The sequence below is a fragment of the Zootoca vivipara genome, chromosome 6 (genome assembly GCF_965207765.1).
Source record: "Zootoca vivipara chromosome 6, rZooViv2.hap1.1, whole genome shotgun sequence".
Lineage (NCBI taxonomy): Eukaryota > Metazoa > Chordata > Lepidosauria > Squamata > Lacertidae > Zootoca > Zootoca vivipara.
Window position 1 is genome coordinate 69,392,594 of NC_142589.1, and position 20,286 is coordinate 69,412,879.

At 44.5% G+C, this 20,286-nt stretch overlaps 1 protein-coding gene and 1 long non-coding RNA gene across 2 annotated transcripts; both read right to left on the bottom strand.

The window, feature by feature from the left end:
* Positions 1 to 5: 5 nt before the first annotated feature.
* Positions 6 to 7,504, bottom strand: LOC148685400 (uncharacterized). The gene is made up of 4 exons (XR_015950346.1): positions 7,332 to 7,504; positions 5,081 to 5,202; positions 3,427 to 3,572; positions 6 to 2,369 (listed from the first exon to the last, which is right to left on the bottom strand). It is a non-coding gene; the product is annotated as an uncharacterized LOC148685400 (long non-coding RNA).
* Positions 7,505 to 8,985: 1,481 nt separating this feature from the next.
* On the bottom strand, positions 8,986 to 19,129 carry LOC118086720 (sulfotransferase 2B1). Its single transcript, XM_035118708.3, has 7 exons — positions 18,905 to 19,129; positions 17,024 to 17,169; positions 14,206 to 14,414; positions 13,722 to 13,848; positions 13,012 to 13,106; positions 9,967 to 10,147; positions 8,986 to 9,184 (listed from the first exon to the last, which is right to left on the bottom strand). The coding sequence occupies exons 2-7, from the start codon at positions 17,151 to 17,153 to the stop codon at positions 9,075 to 9,077; spliced, it is 852 nt and encodes a 283-aa protein (XP_034974599.1). The 5' UTR covers positions 17,154 to 17,169; positions 18,905 to 19,129; the 3' UTR covers positions 8,986 to 9,074.
* Between the last annotated feature and the right edge of the window lie 1,157 nt (positions 19,130 to 20,286).

Sequence of the window (20,286 nt, forward strand, 5' to 3'; positions counted from 1 at the left end):
TAGGAGGAAATCCACCAGTTAGTCATTGTGCATTAATACTTGGCCCTTGCAAAAGCAATTAGAGGAACATAAGAATTAGAATGGATCTTCATCCTCTGCTAGCTATTCAGCACCCTCCCATGGGGCAAGATTCCCAGAATTCTGGAATGGTATACCATGGTGAAATTGACAACAGCAGTGAAAAAGAAAAACATGGACATTAACTGGCTAACATACAAGGAAATATTAGAAGAAGAAAATAACCAATTGAAAATCAAAAAATACGAAGAACTCAAGCAGGCAGGTGTGAACTGGCATCAATATTACCAGCTAAATGAAATTTTAAGATCAGATAAAATGGATTTGACACAAAGATATTGGATTTAGAAAGAAAACTATTATTAAATAATAAAAAGATCTTATCAAAAACATACAGATTATTACTGGATTGGAACCTTAAGGACGAGGAAGTGAAGGAAGTGATGGTGAAGTGGGTACAAGATTTTGGCTATCCAATCGAGATGGAGAAATGGGGGAAATTATGGGGGAAAGACCTAAAATTCACAATGTGCTATCTGATAAAAGAAAACTTTATGAAAATGACTTACAGATGGTACCTGACCCCATCCGCATTTGCCAAAATAAATAAGAATAACAGCAATAAGTGTTGGAGATGTAAAGAAAACGAAGGAACCTTATTCCACATGTGGTGGAAATGTCCCCAAATTAAAAAAAATTGGGACATGATCTATGAGGAACTTTTTTATATAAAAAAAGCTAAAATGCGCATTCTTAAAGAAACCCGAATCTTTCCTATTAGGCATTCTAACGATAAGCATCCCAAATGAAAATAAATGAGTGTTTCTTTAAGCAACAGCAGCAGCTAGAATGCTAATAGCAAAATACTGGAAAAGTGAGTTCATACCACTTTTTGTATACTGGAATGAAGTGTATACAAAATACAATATTATTTTGCTGAGTGTGGCGCAAATGAGAACAGAAGAATAGCCTTCTGGATGACACCAATGACCCATTGAGTCTGGCATCCTGTTTCTCCCAGAAGCCTGTGGGAGATTGGAGAGCAGAACATGAGCACAAGAGCATTCTCCCCTCCTATAGTTTCATTGGATATCCACAATTTCTAGCACTACAATTAAGCTGTGGTGACCAGAATTGTACCCAGTACACCAAACAGATATGTGTAACAGCATTATGATAGCAGCAGTTTTGTTTTCACCTCCAGTTCAGACCCCATGAGCGTGCATGGGAAATTAAGATGTTTTGCTTCGACGTGCATCACTTTACACTTGTTTACATTAAATTGCTTTCACCATTTTACTGATCATCTATTTTTAGTGTCAGCAAACCTGGCCACTTCACTGCTTGATCATTTATATGTTCTCCTTTCTCAGGACCGTCATTCTTCCTGACGACAGGAGAGCTGTCATTGTGGGAGGGCCACCCAGCTACCACATCACTGAAGGCCTCCTCAACCACTTTCTCTGCCTCCTACACTTTCTAGTTATGCCACCTTGGCCTCAAGGGAAGGAACTTGTTCCCAGAGAGCCAGAATCTCATGGCACTTGTGACATACCCATGACTTCTGGACCATGGGGAGATATTCATACAAATGGCAGAGGGTGCAAAACACTGCAAAATCCCCACACCCCTGCTGGTCTTGATAATTTGCTTTTTTCATTTAGTTACCCATTGACATTCCTGCTTGCTAGATCTGTGACGTTCTTGTGCTGTTCTTAGTCTAGTTTACTGTGGTTCCTTGAATTGTCCTGCTAGGTAGCTTTTCTATTGATTTCCTAGCCCTAGGATTTAGCTCCTGTGTTGTGAGTTTTCACAGAATCTTTATCCTGGTGGACAGTCACCTTGCTGTGCCCTTGTCAATCCATGTTGCTTTAATTCAATCATTAAATTAACTGGGTGCTAATTATGAGGATTTTTGCAAAATGACTGTACCAGAAAGATGGCTTATTCGTCTATATACAATCAAACAGTAGAGATGTTATCCTGACACAGCATCAAAGACAGACTTTGGTAACAAGGTGCCCTGAGCAAGGACAAAATTTCCCCCTCCCCACAAAAAAATACTTTCACAATGATACCTTTAGGTACAGTTGCTTTTTAAATAAATATTCTCAGTAGGTAGCCATATAATTATAGCTGTGATTGTGATTGTGGTTGTGATTGTGGTTGTGATTGTGATTATGCACCCCCTCGACTTGGGACCCTTTGCAAGGGAATCACCCACACCATCCTAAATCTGGCACTGACATGTTCCTAGTGACATGACAGAAGCATGCCATAACATATAAGATTCTCCTGGGAATATTCTCAGTTCAGCTCATGAGCACTATAAATATCTGGGTTCAGATATCCTAGAAAGAAAGAATGATGTGAAAATCTATCTTTTTTTTTCAAGGTTTCCAGACTTCCCCAGGAATTTCAAGGGTTCTTTCGCTTCCTTATGTGAACATCAAACGTGGCTAGGGATGGTGTTATATGTCTATTTTGATTTCTCATTTTTGAAATATTAAATTCAGTTCTCCATATTTTCACGTCAGTTCGTGAATTTTCTTGCACATTTTTACAAAGCATTTCTCCCTAATATAATGCATTGCTATGTTTTTTTCCCACTAAAGTATGCATTTTTTGCACACTTAGTCTAGTATATGCATTTTTGTACACATTACTTAGCTGAAGAAGTGCATTGCAAAATTCAGGGATTGCCTGTGTTTCACTTTGTGTACTTCAGAAATTGAAAAACATGTAACCTTCACATGTGGTGGACCTGTGCACATGCACAGATTTTGGAACCAAGTTTTACAGGAAATCAAGGATATCTTGTGCACACAGGTCTATTCAGATATTCAACTTGTTTGCTGCCCATCTTCCTTTATTTGTAAATTCCTTATAATTTATTTGCTTGTTGCTCCTTGACTAATCATTATCCAAGGATGGAGAACTAACCTGACTTTCCCCCTTGATACCTCGTTTAAGAAGGTCCTATATTTTGCAATACAGTCGTACCTCGGAAATCAAACGGTATCCATTCCGGAAGTCCATTTTTGAAAACCAAGGTGTGGCTTCCAATTGGTTTCCGATTGCACAGGTGTGCCAGAAACAATATAAGCTGCACTGGATATTTGACATCCAAAAAAAGTTCAAAAACTGAAACACTCATTTCCAGTTTTCAATTGTTCGTGAGCCAGAAGGTTTGGCTTCCAGGACATTTGAGATCCAAGGTATGACTGTATATGAAAAACTCATTCATTTTTCATGGGTTTCCAAGGAAAAGCCAAAGTTTAGGACTATGCAGTTACATAGTGGTTGTTCATGACTTATGTCAAAAGCAAACATATGGCTGGCAGATTTAGAGGACACTATGTCCACTAAATCCAAAGTCTATTTACGGTACCTAATTGTAATACTGACCTTACTTGGGGTAAGTGGCGTTCACTATATCATCATCCAACAGTTGGAAGTCATTTTCCACATAGCTGAGTGTTTCCTCTGAGAAAAACTCTGTAGAAAATGGGATCCCCTTGTATTTGAAATAAGGCATTGATGATACTGAAAAACTGAAGATATGAGGGGGGAGAGAGGGGGGAGAGAGAGAGAGAGGGAGATTATGCCACATCTTTAGGGACATTCAGGTAACTACTGTTCTGAGTACATGTCATATCTGTCAAGGGTGGGTCAGATACTGGTCAGCACGAGGAGGCAGAGTCCGTTGCCAGTGAAATTAATGCTTTTTTCAAGGAAACAACAAACAACTAAGCAATACTTCCAGGTCAGTCTTTCCCTTAAAGAGCTGTTGTTGGGTCTGGATGTCTCTTTCTTCCACGCTTTCTAAGGCACCTCTTCTCCCAGATGTTGCCCAAGCAGTCTGCAACTGTCTCTGCGTATTTCTGGTCTCTTCTCTGCCCTCCTCATAATCTTGCATGTTCTTTGAGGGTGGGATACGAGAGAAGCATTTTGCAGCCGGAGAGGGCCATTCCCGTGATTCTTCAGCAGAAAATAGGAAGAGTTTAGGAGGAATTTCTGGGCCATTAATAGGTGTCCAGGTGGTGCCACCAGGTATGGTGGGGGGGGAAATCCAATGAACTTGGTTTGGAGTACACATCATATCAGGCATTCAAATCTCAGTAAGATCTTGGACACAAAATTGTCACACAATAAACTCCAATCACCTTCACTTCCATGAGGAATAGACCCCATTCACCTCCTCTAGATCACTGACACTATGCATTAACTGAAGGGAAATCAGTTACGCAAGAAGGGAGAGCTAACATCACAGCCACACCTGCCTAAATAAAGACACACGCCCCTCCATACACACACATGCATAACTGCTTCTGAGCCTACTCTCACACTGTTTATCTGAAGTGAAAAATAGTCTTTCCTATTCTCTGCTTCTGACAATAGGAGGCCAGGTGAGGCGAACTTTTGTCCGTATATGGAACCCTTGATACTCATTTATTGATTTACAGCATTGCTCAGTAGCTGAAAACATTTCCAGAAGAGTTTTATGTAACAGTGGTAAACCAAGAGCAAAGCAAACAGTCCCCACTCACAGCCTTAAAATCTCAAAAGACAATCCAAAAAGGAAGGGGGAAGAAAACCCATATGTAAAGTTTGATGACCAGATTGCCTGGAATCTGTTTGAGAAGAAGAAAAGTGAAATGAAGCGGGTCTCTTGGCAGAGGCACTGCTCTCCCTTTTCTCTCACAGCTGCAAACAGGTGGAGGATCGCCAATAGCAGACAGTTCAGGGAGGAGAGGAGCAGGGGGAGCAGGTCTCTCAGAAGAGCCAGTGGGTAGACCTGTTGTCCTGTCTTTCTTCCTCTGCTACCCTTATAGAATAGAGTGGTTAATTTAAAACCCATGCATGTTCCAATCCGGAAAAAGAAAGAGGGAATCTGGAAAAGGGACAAGGCAACTGGGGAAGAATTCATCAAGGGGAGAAAATGGAGGTTGAGATGATCTGAAAGAATGTAAGCAAACCTTGAATACAGGAAGGAAACAGGAGCAGTCTTTATTATCCAACAGCGACTAGAGCATCCTGTGGGTCTGGGAAACATACTTACTGTGTGAGGAAACCTTGGAAAGAGTCTGCAGTAATATCAGGAAGCAGGAGGAATGAGGGAAACTTCAGCGGGTATGTTTTTCAGCCAGTAGAAGATCAACAATACAGCATAGCATGCACTTCCTGAAAAGATGAAGTTTCCAATGAACTTTGGATGAAACCACTCCCAACCAGATAGGAGCGTTTCTATTCCAGATCAGGCATGCCTCTGAAAGACACAGGCCATGCTCACTACAGTTGAGTCTGGAGCTTCCTTCTCTTCCTGGCTCACAGAGCAAGACTTAAATATTCAGTCAGGGGGGAAGGTGTATTCTTCCCTCTGCTACCTCCCCAATTCAGAGATGGGGAGGAGGTTCCATCTTGCTGGGAGAGGCACTTGCAAAGGAGCATCTAACAGCCCTCCAGACCAAATCTGCTGCTCACCAGCTGATGTGCGAAGATTCAACTCTGCTCAGATCTGCTTCCCCAATGCATTCCCTGCAGAGGCTTAGGGGTTGGTGAAACAGGCCCCTGCTAGTGGTGCAAAAATCATGTACAGTGGTGCCTCACTAGACGAATTTAATTCGTTCCACGGGTCTATTCTTATAACGAAAAATTTGTCTAGCGAATCCCATAGGAATGCATTGATTTTTTTTTTTAAAAAAAATTGCCCATAGGAACGCATTAATTGAATTTCAATGCATTCCTATGGGAAACCGCGATTCGCTAGACGAATTTTTCGTAAAATGAATTTGTCTAGCGAGGCAACCTCCGCTAGAAAAATCCTTTCTTTAAGCGAAAATTTTGTCTTACGGGGCGTTTGTTAAGCGAGGCACCACTGTACCAGACTATAGAGTGGGTGACATGTCATATACTGTATTTTTCCATGTATTAGATGAGGTTTTTGTCCTCAAAGCTAACGTCAAAAAATGAGGGGACATCCATGTTGCTTCTGCTAGGCTGAGTTTGTCAGCTGTGTTATTGGTGGCTGCGACAAGAGCTGGTGTGGATTTGCTGTCACTCCGACGGCCAGGCAACAACTGAAAGGGAAAAGTTCAACAACTCTGGGGGTAATTTTCTGCCAAAAAAAACTCCACAACTCTGGGCAATCTCCCCCCATTTTCTTAAGTTTGAGTCCCCCAATATAGGGGGTGTCTTATATATGGGGCCGTATTATACACGGAAAAATATGGTATGTGTCAGGTGACATGAAACCACTGTTTCTGTCTGTTCATATGTGAAAGAAACTTACTGTCCTTCTTACACCACAGGATAAAGGCAATTATTTTGGGGGGGAGGGGTGCACGATAAAGCTCCTTGCCAAGGGCACAAGGGATCCTAGTTACGCCTCTGATTCCCTGCGAGGAACATCCTAGCAAAGCAGACCCTTCAGCCTCCCCACCCAACTCCACTCCTGTAACAGGCCTGGGTCACTCTGAAATCCTGGGCTGACTCAGCCTGACTCAGCCCAGATCCCTGGCCCCACCGTCACTGGAATAGGCCTGAATCAGCCTGCAATTCAACTTGTGAAGAACTTTCCACCACTGGCTGCCTCTTCTCTTCTTTTTCTTCTAGTCTTTGCTCTTCCACCTTTTCTTCATGCAGCTTGCCAGCTGAGAATAGCTTTTGCCCCAGTCTGTAGCATGACCACTGTAGTTCATGCATTGGTACCCTTGAGGCTAGATTGCTGTAATGTGCTCTTTGTGAGGCTGCCTGTGGGTCTGGTTCGGAAACTCCAGCTGTTGCAGAATGCTGCAGCCATATTGCTAACTTCTGGTCAAGAACATGTGACACCATTGTTAAAACAGCTGCACTGGCTGCTCATCTGCTACTGAGCCAGGTTCATGGTTCTTGCTTGATTTACAAAGCCCTGAACAACCTGGTCCAAGGTAGGTCAGGGATCACCTGAACCCTTATAGTCCACCACAATCACTGAGATCATCTGCAGGAGCATCTTCAGTTGTTCCCCAAGTTGGTGTGTCTCTGTCTCATTTGACAAGAAGAAACCGACCTTTCGGTGTCATTGACCTTGCCCTGTGGGACACCCTGACAACAGAGATTCAGCGGGAGACATCTGTGCCACTTTTTAAACACCTGCTGAAAACTTATCTGTTGCGCCAGGCCAGTGCAGCCTCAGAAAAAACGGAATACTTTTTAAATCCCCCCCCCCCCGCGCCGCCCAAACAAACGCAACACACGCAGGCAAACCGAGAAAAGCAGTTCAGGGGGAAATCACTCAGGCAGGCACACACACACACACACACGCGCGAAACTTGAGTTACAGGAGGGAAGTCCCGACACGCTCAGTGTAAGCACACGTGGCTGGCCCGTCGGTACAGCCGAGAGACCAAGGAAGGATCACAGCAAAAAAAAAGCAAGCCTGCGGGACCCACAAGCAGGGAGAGCTGTGCTGCGCCTCTCAGCTGACGAATACCCCAAACGCGCCTCCCAGCTGTAACCCGAAGGCTCCTCCCAAAACTTCCTAGAGCTAGGAAAAGAGAGCAGCACTGCCCGCTGTCCCAAGGCCAGAAAGAACGGCAAACAAAACGGAGAGTACTGACTGCACTTGCCAGTCCTTTCACGGTGCAAACACCTTTTGAAATTAAGCAGTAAAGCCCTAACCACATGCCGGGAGCTAAACCTTAAAGCAGCACCAGGAAAACCAATGCACAACTGTAACCACTGGTTGCCATGCCCGAGAAATATGCAAAGACCATCAAAGGCTGAGTAAATCAAGCATCTGCCCCGAAGCTGCTGCTCATAAACACGATTAAACTGGAGGGGGCATAGCCACCAATTTTAACTACCTTTTAAATTATTAAACCATGAAGCGGCAAGAGAATGAATAGAACAGAAAAACCAAATATTTTAGAATCCCCCAGCAGGAATACCAACCAAGGAAACTGTTGAGTTGTGGGGAAGACTGATGAAGACACAGCTCATAAAACAATCAGCTCTTTATTTCAGCTCTGAGTCCTGGACTGAACAATAGCTTAGCCAGCTGGCTTATATAGTACTCAGTGACTTGCAACTTGGATGTGGGTGGCGCTGTGGGCTAAACCACTGAGCCTAGGGCTTGCAGATCAGAAGGTCGGCGGTTCGAATCCCCACGACGGGTTGAGCTCCCATTGCTCGGTCCCAGCTCCTGCCAACTTAGCAGTTCGAAAGCACATCAAAGCGCAAGTAGATAAATAGGTACTGCTACAGCGGGAAGGTAAACGGCGTTTCCGTGTGCTGCTCTGGTTTGCCAGAAGTGGATTTGTCATGCTGGCCACATGACCTGGAAGCTGTACACCAGCTCCCTTGGCCAGTAAAGTGAGATGAGCACCTCAACCCCAGAGTCGGTCACGACTGGACCTAATGTTCAGAGGTCCCTTGGAGAGTACATCTCCCCCTATGGTCTTTTGCCATTTGTTTTTAATTTCTTTTTGTTTGTTTTTTAACTTGTTCTTAGCTTTCTGTGATTTTACTGTTTGATTTTATGATACAGTGGAATAAGAATATTTTATGAATGAACAAATAAATGTTCATTTACCCAGTCTCTAACCCGTTATATGAATTTATTCATTTTACCCTGCTCTTTAGCATTCAAAGAGGAACTTTTATTAGAGCAGTTCATTCGTTTAAGAAAAGCACACAAATAGGGAAGGGATCTGAGGATATGCCGTTATATTGGACGGAACCAGGCATGTTATCATGGAAGAACAAAATCATCTCATGAAGTTTCGGTGGGCATCCTATCTTGAGCAGTGTGAAGAGTCCTTTTTGGCTGACAAGGTTGAAGGACTTTGTCACGTCTATGAAGGTGATGTTCAAGGGGCATCTCAGTCTCAGCATTTCTCCTGTAGCTGCTGCAATGAGACCTCCGAGCTCTAAAGACACTTTGTGATTTTGTTGGGAAAATAAAGAGCAACTGTACCATTCCTGATCGGTTATCTGTTTATTTAGCAGAAAATAACCAAACCATATGATATGTAAGAATGTGGAGAACAACAAGAGCAACAATCTGGGATTCTTCATTCCCAAGGGAAGGTCATATTCACACCGCGCATGTTCTCCCAGTAAACACGGTCAAAGCGTTCACTCTGTGCCACTGTCAGGAAGTTCTTCCAGTCTCCAGAGATCCCTGGAACAACACAAAAGCAAGTGGCAACCACAAAGATGTTGACCTGAAATTACTTCAACTTAAATTGGGACGTTTCTTCCTCGTGCTCAGCTGTGAGGCAGGCCAACCCCAAGGTAGCTGATGTTAGGGGAGACAGAACATGCCCCCTGACTGTTTCCCCATAGTCCCTCCCCAACCATTCCCACCCTCCTGATTTGGGTTTCCAACAGCACTAATGCAGGCATGTTGGGTACCTGAACCAGCTGGGTGTCTCATCCAGACATGCTTTCTTATTACACCTCACAGAGCTCCATGAACTGTGTGTCTGTTGCTCTGCCTGCTGAATTTCTGCTTGCTTTCCAAATAGACGTGAAAGGCACAGAACCTGTCAAATCTAGCATAAACAACCCTGAGGCAACTACTGTGTCTTGATGGCCTGGAGAATCTGCAACCTATTTTCAGGGAGTCCCCAGAATTATTGAGGTCTCCAAACTGTGCAGACACACCCTTGTTCTCCAGACTACCTGTTTCAGAATCATTTCTTATTTTGATCTGGACACCCATGAAATAGATAGACTTAGATGGGATGTTGCACAGAGAGGAAGATATACAATCCTGCAAGCGGTGCCCACTTTCTGGACCTGCAAACTGTGTTCACAGTCAGATCTGACTCCACACTCTATTGACTGGTTGCTGATAGACTTTTTCTGTGTGGTATCAAACATCCACAGAAATAGAAGAGGTTCTTCACCCCTGGCAATGCAGCATTATGGCTTTATTCCTTGGCACTCGAATGTTATTACCTTTCCTCAAGAGCGTTGCTTTTGTATGGTCAAAAATGTTCTCTGGTGTTAAGGAAAAGTTGGACATCTTGTTGTCCTTCATCTTGTGGAAAGAGGCGTTTTCCACCACAGACTTAATTTGTTGGCTGTTCAGCTCCTTGCCAAGAAAATGACAGATCTTCTGCACGCTGCCTCGAAGGTCCTGCAGAAAGCAAAAGCAAATGGCTGTGAATGCTCCCATGATGTAGACTAGAGAGCTTGCCCTTGATCAAGAGGCACGCAGAGGGCATGAGTACCAGTATGCAATGTGCAATTTTTGGCACATCTGCTCTAGAAGAAACGAAAAGTACTCTGCACATGATATGCAGTGTATGTAGAGGTAAAACAACATCAAACCTTGGGTTATGTAAAAAATATACTCAATAAACACACAAGACGTAACTGGCTGCACTCTTGCAAAAAAAAAGTATACTATTACTGTATCACAGGGGTCCCCAAACTAAGGCCCGGGGGCCGGATGCGGCCCAATCGCCTTCTAAATCCGGCCCACGGATGGTCCAGAAATCAGCATGTTTTTACATGAGTAGAATGTGCCCTTTTATTTAAAATATGGGTTATTTGTGGGGCCTGTCTGGTGTATTTACATGAGTAGAATGTGTGCTTTTATTTAAAAATGCGGTTATTTGTGGGGCATAGGAATTTGTTCATTTTTTTTTCCAAAATATAGTCCGGCCCCCCACAAGGTGTGAGGGACAGTGGACTGGCCCCCTGCTGAAAAAGTTTGCTGACCCCTGCTGTATCATATAAATTCCAACAGAAATGAGTCATAATATTCAATGAAACAAGCAGAAGACCCGGTGGATCAGTTCATACCGTAATCTGTTCATGGATCAGGTCTAGACACTGGTACGTGTCTGTTCCACCTGCGTCAGTTCATAAAGTCCCAGCAATAACAAGTAGTTTCAGTTCCACAGAATCCTATTCCGAATGAGTCATAAAATTCAATGAAACAAGCAGAAGACCCAGTGGATCAGTTCATACTTTAATATGGTGGTTGTGAGAAATCGGAATGAAGGTAGATTTTCGTTTAAAAGGTTCTGATGTCCAAGGAGTGTTGCCAAAAAAATCTCTAATTTGATCTGACGAATAAGTTTAAATAAATCTATTCTGGTTTGAAATGTGGAGTACTTGGAAGTGGGAACAAAACCTAGACCCAGGCACGGTGCTAGGGCTTTTTGCGCCCTAAGCAAAACACTTTCTGGCGCCCCCCGGGCCGAAGCGCGCCAACGCGGGGGCGGTTTTGCCAGCTGCCTCCCCCTTGGCTTGTTGAAGGCAGCCAGCGGAAACGACCCCACACCAGTGCGCTTCGCCCTGTCACCCGGAGCCGAAGCGGGCCAATGCGGGGACGTTTTCGCTGGCTGCCGTCCCCAAGCCAAGGGGAAGGCACCCGGCAAAACTGCACGCTGCTGATGCCCCTGCGTCCCCTCCATTGGTGGGAGGAGCGCGGGTCAAGGGGGGAGCTCGGCACCCTCCCGCCTGTGGAGGGGACGCTTTGAGCTCCTCAGCAGCGGCGGCTGCAGCGAGCAGGCGGCGGCGGCTGCAGCGAGCAGGCGGCGGCGGCAGCAGCAGCGCCCATAGCTGAAGGCTTCAGCTGCGGGCGCTTGCCGCCACTACCTCCGCTGCTCGCTCGCTGCGCCCGCCGCCGCTGGGGAGCTCTCGGCGTCCCCTCCATAGGCGGGAGGGCGCTGAGCTCTCCTTTTGGCTCGCACTCCTCCCGCCTGTGGAGGGGACGCTGTGAGCTCCTCGGGGAGTGAGCGGGCAGGCGGCGGCAGCGTGGGGGTATTGCGGAGCAGGCTATGGACGCACCGGGCCTGCCTAGACCTAAATTTAATACTCAAGATTCCTCTGGTGTTAATGTCCTGTCAGATAAATTAAACACTAAAGTGGCATTTTGATGTTCAGGGATTATTTCCTCCAGTAGGGGCGTCTGGTGCACCGTGTGGGGGAAAAACTGGTACGACTGACCAAATCTAAGCCTAAATTCCCTGTCTTCATCCAAACCATTGGCACTAGATAGGCTAGAGAGCTCATAATCAGTAGGAGTGGTCAAAAGCGAAGATGCATCTGATCTGTTAGACTGCCTGTGAACTAGTCCTGAATAATTCAGCCATAAATAAACTTTACCTGTGGAATAATCATTGCAATCTCTGCTCAACTTATTTTTCTTAAAATGGGCTAATTCGTTGGAAAATTTATTAACATCCTGATCATCCAGCTTGTGAGTGAGTTTGTCAAAATCCTCATTTCTGTTGAAATTTATATGATACAGTAATAGTATACTTTATTTTGCAAGAGTGCAGCCGGTTACGTCTCGTGTGTTTATTGTGTATGTAGAGGTAGCAACAAATTTTGCACATGCTCAGAATCCTCTTCTAGCCAATATTACCAGCAGTGGCAAACGGTGCCGCTTGGCTGCCTGGGGCGGCAAATGCGGAGGCACCCCCTGGGGGCGGGGCATCACACCGCAGCACGCATGCATCCTGACGTGTGTCAGGACAAACGGTGAATGCGCAGTCCATCCAGGCTGGCGCTGCTGCTCCCGCAGCAACCTTACAATCCGGCAAGCAAGCGGCAACTCGTAAGGCTGCCGCACGCGAACAGCACACATAAGTCTGCCCCGTCCGTGCTGCTCTGCTCGGCCATTGCGCTTTGCTCCCTGCTCGGGCGGAGGAGGCGAGGGGCGGGCCAGGGAGGGGTGTCAGCGGCTCCCATTGACATCCCTCTCTGGCCCGCCCCTCGCCTCCGCCCGAGCAGGAAGAAGTAAAGCGCGCTCCTGAGTGGATTGCTGGTGCAACATCGTGGCCTCTCTGTGATGGCGGTCGTGCTGCAAAAGCGGCACAGCCGTCATCAGTGGAGGTGGGGTCAAAGTGGAGCCCCCCCCTCCCGAGTGGAGCCTGGGGTGCCCCGCCCCTATCACCCCTCCCTTGCTAAGCCCCTGATTACCAGAATCATTTTTTTCCCTTAAGACAGCTTCATGTGTGAATAATGTTAAAATTGGACCTTTACCTGCTGTAGTTCTTCATAGGTGTTGAAAAAGATGTTGGCTCTTTCCTTCATCTCCACCCAGCCTTTCACATGGTCAAACCAGGAACCGTAACCCACTGGAAGAGCAATAGTGAAATGTAAGGAGTCATAGTGGGGAAGTAGAGAATGCTGTTGTAGACGTAAACACCATTGAGGAACCTAGAAAATAACTGCATTGTCCCTTAAAAACAAAATCAGTAACAGGAGACTTCAACACTACCTTATGTCCAATGCCACCTACTGACTGCTCTGTGTACTGACATTTTCTACATACCAGAGAAGTAAAGCTTTGAATGAGTCAACAATCTTACACTTTAATGGGTTTTCTCCATTGAGGTTTCTTTTTGTTTCTGCCACCAGTGAGAATGTCTGCTATCATCAATTTTGATCTACAGGTATTCTCTTGTTGGTGCCAATCTCACACTGATATTAAGGGTTTTCCTTAAGTTTCACTCTATTCTTATTTTAGTGCCAATCTCACCCATCTGAAAGGACACCTATTGATTTTCTTTAAAAGCAAATGACAAATGTAGGACTTCTCCACATTTCTCTCCTTCTCCATGTATCCAACTGGGAATTATAGTTCTCTGATAGGACTGTAGGGTTAGCTAAAAATAAAAACTTTCTGGTGGTGGACATCACTGGTGCTGGGTCACAGCAAACAAGAGTGGCTGATCTGCCTCCTTCCATACCTTCCCCACTCAGGAAACTCTCCATGAACTCTTCCACAGTTCCAGGGTCCTTCAATTCTTTAAAGCCTTTGATGAAGTGGTAGTTTGAACACATCGCATCTCTAGGGTTACGCAGAGTATAGACTACCTGTAACAGAGGCAGGGCCACATTTAGGGAGAGGCCAGGCAGCCCAACCCTAACATTAGGCAGGGTGTGGCAGCAAACGGAAGGCACGATAAATAAAGCCTGACATGAGAACAGAGGAAGCCTGCAGTCAGGACCTGGGCTGACCATGCATGTGGACCATGACCAATTCATGTTCTCCCACAATCAGGAAACTGCTAAGGAGATTTCTGATATTCCTCCCTATCCTCTCCTAGAAAATATGGTATCCTCCTGTAAATGAGCTGTGTCAAGTGTTTGTGCTCCAGTATTCCACACATCTGTGTGGCAGAAAGGCGGGAGCCAAAGGCAGGCTTGATATGTTCATTGTTCTTCTCTTACCTTGGCCTTGGAGTTTAGGAAGGACCTGGGGAAAAGCTGGAATGGCAGGTGAGTAGTCAGGATCCTAGGGGAAGGATTTTTCAAGGCAATCTGCAAATGATCGGCAAACTCAATGCAGGGTGCCCTTTCCGTCAGTGGTACGTTCTGAACCCATGAAGGGTCCCCGTGGCTCCGGATTAAGCTCAAGATCTCCGACATCCAATGCGTACCTAGGAGGAAGTCCACCAGTCAGAGGCTTCTTCTATTAAAAAACCACTTGTACATTAATGTCTGGCCCTTGCTAAATCAAATAGAGAAACTTAAACAATCGAATGGATCTTTGTCCCCTGCTAGCTATTCAGCATCCTCCTATGGGGCAAGATTCCCCAAATCATGAATGGTATACCGTTGTGAAGTTGACTGTATTATTTAGCTGAGCGTTGCCCAAATGAGAACAGAAAGATAGTCTGCTTGATCAGGCCAATGGCCTATCCTGTCCAGCTCCCTGTTTCTCCCAGAAGCCTGTGGGAAACCGGAGAGCACAACATGAGCACAAGAGCATTCTCCTCTCCTGTGGTTACCAGACAGTCGTATTTGGTAGCGTTACTGCCTCAACTGTGGAGGCAGAGCACAGCCATCATGGCTAGTAGCAACTGACAGCCTTCTCCATGAATTTGTCTCCTCCTCTTATTTGCTACATCATGCATCACTTTACACTTGTTTACATTGACTTGCCTTTGAAATTTTGCTGACCATCTATTTTTAGTGTCACCAAACTTGGCCACCTCACTGCTCACTGGTAACTGCCCTTTCATTTATGAACAAGTTAAAAAGTGCAGGTCCCAATACCAACTCCCAAGAAATGTGTCCTTTCAAAGGGAATGCCTCCCTCTTCTTCAAAGTGATGTTCTCCTTTCTCAGGACCTCCGTTCTTCCTGACAACAGGAAAGCTGTCATTGTGGGAGGGCCACCCAGCTACCACATCACTGAAGGCCTCCTCAACCACTTTCTCTGCCTCCTACACTTTCTAGTTCTGCCACCTTGGCCTCAAGGGAAGGAACTTGTTCCCAGAGAGCCAGAATCTTGTGGGAATCTTGTGGGAATCTGTGTATGACTTCTGCACCATGGGGAAATATTCATACAAATGGCAGAGGGTGGAAAACAATGCAAAAACCCCACATCCCTGCTGGTCTTGATAATTTGCTTCTTTTAATTTAGTTACCCATTGACTTTCCTGCTTGCTAGATTTCTGCTTTTCTTGTGCTGTTCTTACTGTGGTTCCTTGAATTGTCCTGCTAGGTAGCTTTTCTATTGACTTCCTAGCCCTAGGATTTAGCTCCTGTGTTGTGGGTTTTCCCAGGATTTTTATCCTGGTGGAATGTCACCTGACTGTGTCCTTGTCAATCCATGTTGCTTTAATTCAATCATTAAATTAACTGGGTGTTAAATTATGAGGACTATACCAGACAGATGGCATATTTGTCTATATACAATCAGGCTATCCTGACACAGCATCAGAGACAGACTTTGGTAATATGGTGCCCTGAGCAAAGACAAAAAAAATTCCCACTCCCCCAAAAACTATTTTCACAATAATACCTTTAGGTACAGTTGCTTTTTAAAATAAATCTTCTAACTAGGTAACCATATAAATATAGGTTTCATTTTGATTACAAAGATGATTATGATTATACATCCCCTCAGCTTGGCACCGTTTGCAAGGGAATCACCCACCATCCTAAATCCGGCACTGACAGCGTTCCTAGTGACATGACAGAAGCATGTCATAACACAGGGGTCAGCAAACTTTTTCAACAGGGGGCCAGTCCACTGTCCCTCAGACCTTGTGGGGGGCCGGACTATATTTTGGACACATTCTACTCATGTAAAAACACCAGGCAGGCCCCACAAATAACCCAGAGATGCATTTTAAATAAAAGGACACATTCTACCCATGTAAGAACATGCTGATTTCCGGACCGTCCGTGGGCCAGATTTAGAAGGCAATTGGGTCTCATCCGTCCCCCGGGCCTTAGTTTGGAGACCCCTGCCATAACGTGTAAGATTCTCCTGGGAATATTCTTAGTTCAGCTCATGAGCGCTGTAAATATCTCGGTTCATATATCCGAGAAAGAAAGAATTATTTGAAAATCTCTCTTATTTTTTTCAAGGTTTCCTGACTTCCCCAGAAATTTCAAGTGTTCTTTCACTTCCTTCTGTGAACATCAAACGTGGCTAGGTTTGGTGTAAAACGTCTATTTTGATTTCTCATTTCTGCAATCTTAAATTTAGTTCTCCAGATTTCCACATCAGTTTGTGAATTTTCTTGCACATTTCTACAAAGAATTTCCCTTCCTATAATGCATTTTTATTTATTTTTCCCTCCTAAAGTACACATTACTTGGCTTAAGAAGCACAGTGAAAATTCAGAGATTTTTCTGTGTTTCACTTTGTGTGCTTCAAAAAGTGAAAAATATGTAACTTTCACATGTGGTGGACAGGTCTATTTAGATATTCAACTTGTTTGCTGTCCACCTTCCTTTATTTGTAAACTTCTTATAATTTATTTGTTTATTTCTCCTTGTCTGACCTTTACCCATTTTTGGAGAACTAACCTGACTTTTCCCCTTGATACCTGGTTTAAGAAGGTCTTATATATTGCAATATCTGAAAAACTAAACTCATTCATTTTTCATGGGTTTCCAGGGATTAAGGCGAAGCTTAGGACTATGCAGCTTTGCTGTTCATGACTTATGTCAAAAGCAAACTTATACCTGGCAGGTTTAGTAGATACTTTAAGTCTAAATCCAAAGTCTATTTACCTAATTGCAATACTGACCTGACTTGGGGTAAGTGACATTCACTATATCATCATCCAACAGTTGAAAGTCATTTTCCAAATAGCTGAGTGTTTCCACTGAGTAAAACTGTGGAGCAAAAATGATCCCCTTGTATTTGAAAGGAGCCATTGATGACACTGAAAAACTGAATATGAGAGAGGGGGGGAGAGGGGCGAGAGGGAGGGAGAGAGAAAGAGAGATTATGCCACATCTTTAGGGACATTCAGGTAGCTACTGTTCTAGAGAATAGCTGGGGAGCAGGAGGAAGTGGAGAGTTCAGGAGGTGGTGATGGGCCACCAGTAGATGCTCAAGTGGTACCACCAGGTGTGGTGGGGAAAAATCCAAAGAACTCACTTCTGAGTACACATTATATCTGTAAGGGCTGGGTCAGATACTGGTCAGCACAAAGAGGCAGAGTCCGTTGTCAGTGAAATCAATGCTTTATTCAAGGAAATGGCAAACTCCTCAGCAATACTTCCAGGTCAGTCTTTCCCCTATAGAGCTGTTGTTGGGTCTGAATGTCCCTTTCTTCCACACTTTCTAAGGCTCCTCCTCTCCCAGATGTTACCCAAGCAGTCTCCAACTTTCTCTGCATATCTCGTGTCTCTTCTCTGCCCTCCTCATGATCTTGCATGTTCTTTGAGACCGGGATACAGGAGGAGCTTCTTGCAGCCAGAGGGGGCCATTCTCGTGATTCTTCATCAGCTTCTTGCCCCCCCCCCAACTTCTCTGCTTCAGTCTGAACTGCTCACTGTCACCACTTTCCCCTGCTCACTAAACCTTCTCACCATCCTTCTTCTCCCAATCCTCTCCCTCTGACCTCTCATCAGTGTCCCACCACCAAAATCCTGACTCTGAGCCTTCCTCAACTGGTGCCTCATACCACACTTCATCCAGACAGATCCTGACAATAGCAGGCTTTCAAATCCCAATAAGATCATGGGCACATGTTTTCACACCATCAACTCAAATCACTTCCATTAGGAAACAGGTCCCAAAGACATCCTCTGGATCATTGCCACTATGCCTCAACTGAATGAAAATTACGCAAGAAGGGCGTGCTACACCACAGCCACACCTGCCTAAAAAAAGACACCCATCCCTCCGTACACACACATGCATTCTGCTGTGAGGAGACCCAGAGCTTACAGGGTTAATAGCTCATGGAAATGACGTCCTGTCACTGGGGTGTGTTCACTGTGTATGTGAACTGTGTTTTTCACTTACACTACCTTACACTGTTTACATGTAGTGCAGAAGAGTCTTTCCTATTCCCTGCTTCTGACAATAGGAGGCCAGGTGAGGCGAACTTTTGCCTGCATATGGAACCCTTGACACTCGTGTATTGATTTAAAGCATTTCACTTGCTCAGTGGCTGAAAAGATTTCCAGAACAGCTTTACGTAACAGCGATAAACCAAGAGCAAAGCAAACAGTCCCCACTTAAAATCTCGAAAGACAATCCAAAAGGGAAGGGGGAAGAAAACCCATTTGCAAAGCTTCAAACGTCTGGAACTGATGACCAGATTGCATGGAATCTATCTGGGAAGAAGAAAAGTGAAATGAAGCGGGTCTCTCAGCAGGAGCACTGCTCTCCCTTCTCTCTCACAGCTGCAAACAGGTGGAGGACTGCCGATAGCAGACAGTTCAGGGAGGAGAGGAGCAGGGGGAGCAGGTCTCTCAGAAGAGCCAGTGGGTAGACCTGTTGTCCCGTCTTTCATCTGCCACATTTATATAATACAGCAGTTTATTTAAAATCCATGCATGTTCCAATCTGGAAAAAGAAAGAGGGAATCTGGAAAAGGGCGAAGGCAATTAGGGAAGAATTCTTCAAGGGGAGAAAAAGGAAGTTGAGATAATATGAAAGAACATAAGCAAACCTTGAAAACAGGAACGAAACAGGAGCGGTCTTTATAATTCAGCAGCTACTGGAGCATCCTGTGGGTCAGGGAAGGATATTTACTGGGCGAAGAAACCTTGCAATGAGTCTGCGGTAATATCAGGAAGCAGGAGGAGTCAGGGAAACTTCAGCAGCTGTATTTTTCTGTCAGCAGAAGATCAACAACTCAGCATAGCGTGCACTTCCTACATTGATAAGATGAAGGTTCCAATGAACTTTGGATGAAACCACTCCCAACCAGAGAGGGGTGTTTCTATTCCAGAAGAAGAAACACAATCTTGCAAAATAAAGTATACTATTACTGTATCATATAAATTTCAACAGAAATGAGTCATAGAATTCAAAGGAACAAGCAGACGACCCAGTGGATCAGTTCATACTCTAATCAGTTCATGGATCAGGTCTAGACATTGGTACGTGTCTGTTCCACCAGCAGAAAGTTAAAACCCAAATTAAACAATGCTTAGGTGTTATGCTTGTGAAATTAATACAAACTCATGGACAACCGTATTCAATTTTCAGATCCAAAGTAATAGCAATCCACAGATACAGTGGTACCTCGGGTTACAAACGCTTCGTGTTACAAACGCTTCAGGTTACAGACTCTGCTAACCCAGAAATAGTACCTCGGGTTAAGAACTTTGCTTCGGGATGAGAACAGAAATCGTGCTCTGGCGGCGCGGCGGCAGCAGGAGGCCCCATTAGCTAAAGTGGTACCTCAGGTTAAGAACGGTTTCAGGTTAAGAACGGACCTCCAGAACGAATTAAGTTCTTAACCAGAGGTACCACTGTACATAAATTATTCCTTAAAGAGACCCCAACACCCCAAAGAAGTAAACAAACTTAATCCATACTTAGGTGTTTCTGTTGAAATTTATATGATACTTTGTTTAATTTGGGTTTTAACTTTCTGCTGGGCTACAAGGGTCACTTTAAGAAAGAGATTTTGTATCTGTGGATTGCCAACACTTGTAATTGAAATCAATATTGTGGTTTGTCCATATAACCTCACATTGTAACAGTTGATGTTTATCGCAGCTACTACTATGACACAGAACTGCTATCTTGTTACATCCCTTTTGGTATGTACGGTTGTTTATGGTGTTTATATTATTCTTTTTGTTAATAAGTGTGTGACATCACAACATTGCATTTATTTGCATCACCCAGAACCTGTACTACTGAAGAAGAACAGGACGGCGAAACAAGGTTTATATTCTAGAAATTCTTGTATTCGAAATAGGATTCTGTGGAACTGGAACTAATTGTTATTGCTGGGACTTTATGAACTGATGCAGGTGTAACAGACACGTACCAGTGTCTAGACCTGATCTACCGTATGAACAGATTACAGTATGAACT